The 8820-nt window shown below is 42.6% G+C and overlaps 1 protein-coding gene across 1 annotated transcript; it reads left to right on the top strand.

The window, feature by feature from the left end:
• The first annotated feature begins 6210 nt into the window (after positions 1-6210).
• Positions 6211-8576, top strand: TMSB4X (thymosin beta 4 X-linked). The gene is made up of 3 exons (XM_072614363.1): positions 6211-6321; positions 7559-7672; positions 8084-8576. Exons 2-3 carry the CDS (start codon positions 7573-7575, stop codon positions 8116-8118), a joined length of 135 nt encoding a protein of 44 aa, XP_072470464.1. The 5' UTR covers positions 6211-6321; positions 7559-7572; the 3' UTR covers positions 8119-8576.
• Positions 8577-8820: the final 244 nt, after the last annotated feature.

Here is an 8820-nt window from a genome sequence, read left to right as displayed (position 1 = left end):
TCCAGACTGTTTCTTTTCTGAATCCTTGCTTTGTTTCCATTTTATTGTGTTCATCAACTCTTCCAGTAGAGGGTGGGAAGGGAACACATTCAAACTGACTATATTCATTTATTTGCTAATGGTTCTGATTTCAGTGGAGAAAGCTGAAGTTCAAGCTGTTGGCTACAGGAAGACTATGGAAACACAGTGTCAGTGGATTTCAATGATCTACTCTCTCCTATCCTTTACCAATCACAGACTGTACAGCAAAGTACCAAAGCTATTTTCCTGATTGTTTTATTTGCTCATTGTCTGAGGCAGCCAGATGGAGGGAAAGAACCTTTGGAGTCAGAGGACCTGAACTTGAGTTCCAGCTTTGGGCACTTGGTACCTATAAAGAAAACCTCCCTTTGGGTCTCATTTTCCTCAAGTGAAAAAATGAACTAAATGATCTGTAAGGTCTCTCTCAGCTCCAAATTTACAATCCTAAAAACCTATATCCAAAACAGCATATTTAAATCAAGTTGTCAGTGAATTAGGGGTATATCTACTCCATGCATGTGAAGACCGCCCACCTGGTGGAATGGGAGGAAGAGAATAATTTGTTCCAATGGCTGGCCATGAAGGAGGTTGAAGCAGATGCCGTGCAACTTGGTAGAGACATCAGACACTAAATGGCAGGCCATTTCTAGTTGTCTTGACTTGTGTCTTGCCACTAGACGACTATGACTCTGGAAGTCATAGAAGAGGGAGTAAAGCTCTCTTTGTGCAATCCTGCCTCTCTTACATCTCATTCAAGACATCACTTGATATTTCATCAGCCTCTTTGAAAACTACGAATGAACAACATTTAAACTTAGTGTAAATTAGTAGGATATTTGTAGTCTTTTCATTTCTGGTACAAGCTTGAAAATGGAGACAGCCTCATTGCTTAGGATTGAGATCTTTAATGAAAATTCAAGATAAGTAAACTTAGGGTTAGAAAGGTTGTAACTGGCCCAAGATCCCTCAGATCATAGGTAATGTATCCACATATGCCTTTCCATCTCCTATCTCTAAGACTCTGCATAGATTATTTCCCATTTGTACAAAATATAACTTTTTTCAAAGCTTTTTCAAAGTGAATCTCCCCAGTTGTCAGTTCAACTTTCTCATCCTGAGATGATTTTTTTAAATGGGATGTTTAATTTTCCTTGTATGTGTTGTATTCCCCCCAAAGAGAAAGTAAGCTTCTCAAAGGAAGGGAACATTTTATTTTTGTTTTATCTTTAGTTCTGTACAATGTCTAGCACATGGACTTAATAAATGCTTTTTGAATAAATAAACTCATATACATGTGATAATCCATCTTGATTTCAAAGAATAGATGATGGAATATACTTCCTTCCTCTCATTAGAGGTGGTAAACTAGAAATATGGAATGGTTCACGTTTTTTAAGTATTTTAGATGCCTGGGTTTCTTTTGCTTAATTACTGTGTATAAGGGAGAGTTCTAAGAGGTAAGACAGGGTTATATCTATCAGTATTTATCACATTAGAAATAAAAAACCTTAGTATTATTATGAAAATAGCTTTGACCTCATGGACTTCCTATGGTCTTAGGGACTCAACCACAGTGTTAGAACTGCAGCCTTTGAGTACACAAAGTGCTTTCACATTTGAGATTGCTGGCCCATAAGACCCTCCTGACTATCCTGAGAGGTAGGAAGTGGGAATTAGCGCAAATAATATTATTCTCATTGTAGAGATGAGAAAAGTATGACACATTCCTTGACTTCAAAAATTTTGCATGCAGTCTATTTAAAGGGGTAAAACTAACACATATGAAACAACTACAACGCAAAGCATAAATAAAAATGCTAACCTGAGTAGTGCAGAATATAAATACAATGCAAGGTCAGAGAGGTTTAGAGAGTTCACAGTGGGTTAGAGTTGTAATATAGTTATAACTACCATATTTTGAGAATAAAAAAAATCAGAACATAATTCTGAAAAAATGATACTGCTTTTGCAAAGCCACTTTTAAAGTCAGAGTACTCACTCTGCCCCTCTCCAACTATATGATGTTGAGAAAGTCACTTTACATTGTGATCCTCAGTTTCCTCATCTGTAAAATGGGCATATACCTATCTACCCCAGCTACTTCACAGGCTTGCCTAAAATCAGTTGAGATAATATATTTGAAAGACCTTTGTAAACAAGTGTAATGTATAGTATTATTCTCAAGACAGACCATAGAGAAAGTATAACAAACTCAATTTTGAAGGAAAGGTATGATTTGTAAAAACAGGAAACAGGAGGGCAACCATTCCTGGCCTAGATACCAGGAGCAAATAGATTCCAGCCCCTTCTCAGGAAAGGGGTGGCATGTCGTGGGGAAGGTGGGCGGGAGGCATTACTGGAAATAAAGATACACAGGTTGGTCAGGGCAAGATCATAGGGGGCACAAAAAGCCAAGCATAGGAATTTAGACTTGATATGGTAGAGAAAAAAGAACCATGTTTTCCTTTCTTTTTTTTCCTTTCCTTCCTTTCTTCCTCTGTCTCTCAGTCTCTATCTGTCTGTCTGTCTCTCTCTCTGTGTCTCTCTCCTCTCTCTCTGTCTCTCTCTCTCTCCTCTCTGACAGGTATATTACTTTGCACATAGCTCAATAAATATTTTTGGTTGTGTGTCCTGGTCCTGATTAAATTAGTCTCAAGCAGGCCTTTCCTAAAGGTAGGATTCCACTACTTTGGGCACAGAGAGTGGGGCAAAATTAGTGACCCCAACTTTATTAGTTTTCTCAGGGATTGAAATTCGTGGTGAGACTTCTGCTCCAGAGCTACTAAGAAAAGAAAGGCTTCCCTGCACCAACTCTCCAGGTTCTTCCCCCACAACACTTGGAGGGGTGCACATCCTCATCTTCCTAAGTAACAGAAGGCTTACCCCTACACAGTTCACGGTATGCTTGTAGTGAGCTCCAGAAGAAAGGGTGGCTTCAGCGACAAAGTGGAGCTTTCAGTCATTAAACTATCAATCAATAGATATTTCTACTATGTACCAAGGGACAGTCCTAAGAGGCAATACAAAATACAAAAAAGAGGCAAAAGACAGTCCCTGCCCTCAAGGAGCTTATACTGATTTCTACTGGTAAAACAGTAAACGCTAATACCCATCAGCATCTGAAGATCACTACATACATTGAAATATCTATAATTGTTGAAGAACAATATAAAAGCAAAAAGGCTACTTACTAATATGAAATAGTACTAAGGAAATTACTGCCTGCTATAAGAGCACATGGAGAAGCAGAAAGTATGCTTGTTTCAAAATTAGGACCTGAGTTCAAAATCTGACTGTGGAACAGTAGAAAACGCGCTGCTTTTGAAATGAGGAGCTGGGTTCAAATTCTATGACCTTGTGCAAGCTGCTTTTTACCTCTCTGGGTCTCAATTCCTTAATCTACAAAATAAAGGGGACTAAAGATGATCACTAGAATTATAGTTTCAGAGGAGGAAGGGACTTCAGAGATGACCTAGTGCAACCTCTCCATTTTACAGATAAGGAAATTGAGGCAGAGAAAGTGCTTTACAAATAAAATCTCAATTGAAACTCACAACAACTTTGAGAGGTAGATGCTATTGTTATCCCCATTTTACAGATGAGGAAACAGGGGCAGACGGTGATTACGTGACTTGCTATTATTACACAGCTAGTAAGCATCTAAGGACATTTTGAACTCAGGTCTTCCTGACTCTTGAGTGAAGAACTCCATGTAGCATCAAGGGTGGATTGAAATCCAGACTGTGGGCCACCAAAGTCATTCTGAACTTACAATCCTATAAATATTATTAAATTCAATTAGATAAATTTCCATTTCCATATTAATCTTTAAATCCTAACTATCTTCCTATATGATATCCCACGACACAAATAATGTCCCCCTCTCTTTCTTTTATCTTTGCCATCCCATATTATAGATGTTCTTTTTATTTCTTCTGTTTCTGTTTCAGTTGGTCCAGCCCTCCCCTTTTCATAGTCTCAGGGTCTCCTGACCAGTTGTTCAGTTAACCACTTAAGACATTCTTCTCTTTTCTCCTACGAATGTTACCCTGTTACCATATATAAATATGCAATAATGTATGAGTGCCTATCTGTGTGTGTACCTACATAGATACATATATTTCTTTATTCCAAGATTAGGGACTCCCTGTGAAAGCTGCTAGTTGATAATAGCAGTGAAAGTCTCTCAAGGCATTTCAAAATTTCTGGCCTTCTTCCTGTTCTCTTTTTTAGACATGCTGTCTCTGCTCTACTAATATACAGAAAAAAGAAGAAAAAAAAAGCCTGAGAGACAAAAGGCAGAAATATCCCTGTGCTGATTCAACTGGAATCCAATTTGTGGAATTTCTTTTGTCCCTAAACTTTCTCCAATTGGAAAAGGAATTAAGAGCCTGGGAAGAAAAGACGTGTTTAATGATCACATCCTCCTTGGAGGAAATGGAATTACTGGGGCCCAAGGAAGTGTGGGTGTCCTTTCAACGGCTGTGAGCTGAAACCTACAGAAAAGCCTACCCTCCAGGATTCAATCTTTTTGTTTTTTACACTACTCCTAGCATAAGCTCTAGAAATAGAAACCTGGAGTATTTTATTTGGAGGAAAATACAGGTATTGTGCTTTCAAAATTATAAAAGCCAGTTTACAAAGAGGAAAAAAGATGCAGTGACACCATTTGAAGGGGAGGAGAAGCCACCTAACATGGCTGTAACATGTAAAATAGAACATTAATTACAGAAGAAGGAAACTGGCTCCTTTCTTCCCCTTTCTTCCCTAGGAAAAAGGAAGTCTAGAAATAAAGAAACGAAGTAGACTTGACTCCTGGTTGATGCATACACATATATCTAAGCACAGGCACATATGTGCAGCATATTTCACTAATCCTCCAAAGAATCCATGAAGCATCTCAAATTTATGTGATTTTTAATTGGATTTCAGAACATTTTTACTCAGGACAGAGGGTGAAATGCATATATTTTTAAAACTTCCCTGTGTTCTCTAAGAAAGACAAATAAGTATCCACCCCAATCACAAACAGGTCTTTTAGAAAAATAATCAAGGAATTCTGCTATCAAGTACAATGGACAATTCACAAAACAGGTATCTGCAACAATGCAGGTGGTACCCACAAAATTAAGTGAATTGTACAAGCAAGATCCAAATGCTCCCAGAATCTAAATGAATTCAAGGTGAACTATGAATTAATAATAGACAGAAGGCATTAATGCACTAGGACTATCTTCAAAAACTGGTGCTTAGTGTGAAAAAAATGGTTTTTTTGGGGGGGAAAGATAAAGCTCATTAAAAAAATCTTCACAGAAATCTTTCTAAACCTCACGTGTTCAAGGACACCCATTAGGATAAAGTAATTACATGCATTTAGGATTTCAAAATCCAGTATTTATCAAATATTCAATTAAGCGTTTTTATATGTAGGGAAATGAGGCAAAATTTAATTTAAAAAAAAAATGAAGCCACTTCCTGTTTTTTCCCCCAACCCACTGCAGTTTTTACCCTCCAGAGCCCTAGACCCAAGTTAAGTGTGTTTAAGTTGCAGCTTCTGAAGTCCAGGAGAAGCAAGTGCAGAGAGAGTCCAACAGGAATAGCTAGCACCCCTTCTTCTTACAGTCTGGGGTGCCCCCCATCCGACTCAGGTCGGAGGAGCAAGAATGAAAGAGAAGACAAAGAGCGAGGGTGGGTGGGGTGAGCCTGGTGCTCGCCGCTCTGGAGGTGCGCAGGCTGACACCCACAAAGCCCACACAGTCCGCTTCCCGCAGCGGGTCTGAGCGGGCCGGCAGAACCTGCAACACCTTCTGGGCTCTGCTGGATCCTGCCTAAAGACAGGCCAGCTGTCCAAGCGAGGGAGCGCGGCTCACGTCCCAGGTGCTCCAGACCCTCTGGGACGCGGGCAGTGCCATTGCCAAACGAATGCACCTTTAAATAGAGGGATGGGGTGGGTGTGGGCGGCGTAAGAGAAAAAGAAAGGACGCTTAATTCGATCCCCTGCGCCCCTCCGGTCTTCCAGTATTGTTAAGTACGTTCTGCGGGTCTGTCCGAGAGCCTGCGTGGGGGTGTGGGGCTGCCTCTTTTCTCCTCCTTTTCCCAAAGCTGCACTGTTCCAGTCTAGAGGGAGCGGGGCAGGGAGCAGAGAACGAGTGAAGTCCGCCTGGCTGTGACGTCACCTCATTTGCATAGGGAGGAGGATATAGGGGCTCTGCGGCGCTGCCCTCACACAGTTCGGAGCCGCCACCTCGGGGAGCTGCCACCTCGGAGAGCTGACTTGGTCGTGCGCCCCGCCCGGCACTGGTGAGGACCCCCTTCCCCCTCCTTCTAAGCATCTCTAGACTTACAAAGCGTGGAGGCTTTTTTTGTTTTGGGGGGAGAGGGGAGAAGGAGGAGGGAGTGAAAGACCCCAGTTAAGACGCCTGGGAGGCGTCCGTGCTCTCCTGGGACGTGGAGAGCCCTTTTCAGGGAGGATCGAGCCGTTCCAGCTGCTCGCTTGAAAGCTTAGAATTTCGAGCGCGTTTTCCCCGTGCGGGAGCGAGCCCAAAGGGGCCCCGCGGCCGGGGCGGCCGGGGGTGGCTGGACGGACCCTCGCTCGCTTCCTTTGTTCCGAAATCTGGGGCTTCTGCGCCCCTTCGGAACGCGTAGCCTCAGCTCCTTGTATTCCCGGGCTGCGCTTCTACGATCTCGGGGCGATTCGAAATCTGGGGGTGTGGAACGCCATCCCACAGAGGCATTCACTGCTTCCTTTCTAAAATGTTAGGATTTTTAGCAAAATTGGGCGAGAAAGGGGGAAAGCAGCCTTGCTAATTTGCAGGGTGGCTGAGGCTGTGAATGGTTTTGGGCGGTGGCGGGAGGAGGAGGAGGAGGAGGGAAAACGCTTCCCGGGTCTTTAAAATTCGGGCAACGTTGTGTCTTTCTGACTGCATTGTTGAGCCAGAGAAAGCGGGGGGAGGAGGAGGAGGAGGAGGTGGTGAACAGTTAAGGGCGGTGGTTGAGCTTCCTCTGACTGCAGCTCTTTGTGAGGGGGGAGGAGGGAGGCAAGAATGCAGGACTCCTTCCAAATCTCAATCAAGATTGCACACGGGGTGGAAGCATTTCTCCCGCCCTGCAGCGTTGGAAATCTAATTTTTTGATTTTTTAAGACATTTTGGCGAGTTTTTTTTCTGAGGATAGGAAGGATTTTTCTACGCATGGTTCTTAACAGATCCCTCTCAAGCCCGGGATAGTTTTTTAATAACATTTTTTTAAAAAATGCAATTAACCACCCTCCTTGCTTGGGTTTTGTGCTTTGAATCTCCCACTCTTTAAAAGGGAGAGTGCCCTTGATGGCCCCTCTTCCCCCTCTACCCAACTTTGAAATGGCAGGGCTTGGCTTCTTCAGTCCGCGAAGAAAGAGGAAGATACATAGTTGCACAGAATAGACGAGGAAGGAGGGGGAGGGGAGGGGGCTCGCTGCTGGCTCGGAGCTCTGCGGAAGAACGCGGAGAGGGGTGGGGGGCGGATTTCTCACCAAAAGCTCCTTTTTCTTTGTATGCAGCTCAATCTGCAAAAATGTCTGACAAACCAGATATGGCTGAGATTCAGAAATTCGATAAGTCTAAATTGAAGAAGACAGAAACACAAGAGAAAAACCCACTGCCTTCAAAAGAAAGTGAGCTGCCTCTTTTTCTTCTCCCCCTCCCCCCCAGCCCCCAGTTCCCCAGCACGGACCTAGCCCCTGGGAGAGGAGCCTCAGGCGGGGAGGGGCTGTGGCTGGAGGGGTGGAGGGGTGGATGGATGGGGAGGGAGGGGCCGGAGGAGGAGGGAGGAAAATGAAAGGCAGAGGGAAGCTGGCGAAGGAATGAAGGCAGGAAACGTTTGCGTACTTAAAAATAAGGCGTTGGAGAAGAGCATTAAAGTAAGGAGATGGCTGGAGAATATTCCTGGGGTGGAAGGGAGCCATCCTTTTATTTAGAGGGCTCTTACCAACTACATTCATCAGGTCTCAACCTGTTTTCTCTAACTCTGGGCTCCTTACTGATGTCTTTGTGTTTGTGTGTCTCTTTGTATTTCACTTTTCTAGCGATTGAACAGGAGAAGCAAGCGGGAGAATCGTAATGAAATCTGCCCTGCCAATATGCACTGTACATTCCACAAGCATTGCCTTCTTAATTTTACTTCTTTTAGCTGTTTAACTTTGTAAGATGCAAAGAGGTTGGATAAAGTTTAAATGACTGTGCTGCCCCTTTCAACATCAAAAGAATAAAGAACTACTGACATTGAATTGAATGAAGGCCGAGCCGGCTGCCTCTTTCCATCTGCCTGTCCTGGCTAGTTTGGGTCCTGGTGGCATTAAAAAAAAAAATTTAAAAAAAGAGCTTGCATGTTGGTGAAAAGAAGAGCCCGGGTGGGACTACAGTAAATCTAGTTAACAGTAAAATGCAAAGCTGTACCAAGGTCCTGGCAAGCTGTAAAATGCAGTTAATCAGAGTGCCATTTTTTTTTTTTGTTCAAATGATTTTAATTATTGGAATGCACAATTTTTTTAATATGCAAATAAAAAGTTTTAAAACCTGGCTGGTATTGCTGTGTTTATCTTTGGAAGATCAATGTTGCAGGAAGGAAACTTGAATGCTAATCATTGACTCAAGGATGGTAGAGGTTCTTTTGAAAAAAAGCAATAAATGCCAAAAAAAATTGGTTTTTCTATGTTGGGTAAATCCTATTGCAGGATAAGAATTTCGATCCCCGATTATGTAAAATATCTGTATATATGACTAGCATTCTGTACTAGTTCACCATGACCTTGTTTTCTTAGAT

This window comes from Notamacropus eugenii, chromosome 5 (genome assembly GCF_028372415.1).
Source record: "Notamacropus eugenii isolate mMacEug1 chromosome 5, mMacEug1.pri_v2, whole genome shotgun sequence".
NCBI classification, from domain to species: domain Eukaryota; kingdom Metazoa; phylum Chordata; class Mammalia; order Diprotodontia; family Macropodidae; genus Notamacropus; species Notamacropus eugenii.
This window is presented reverse-complemented; position numbering and strand designations above follow the sequence as displayed.

Coding starts and splice junctions, on each gene's coding strand:
- TMSB4X (XM_072614363.1), top strand. CDS start 7,573: ATGTCTGACAAACCAGATATGGCTGAGATTCAGAAATTCGATAAGTCT. Junction 7,673..8,083: donor CCCACTGCCTTCAAAAGAAA/GTGAGCTGCCTC, acceptor TCACTTTTCTAG/CGATTGAACAGGAGAAGCAA.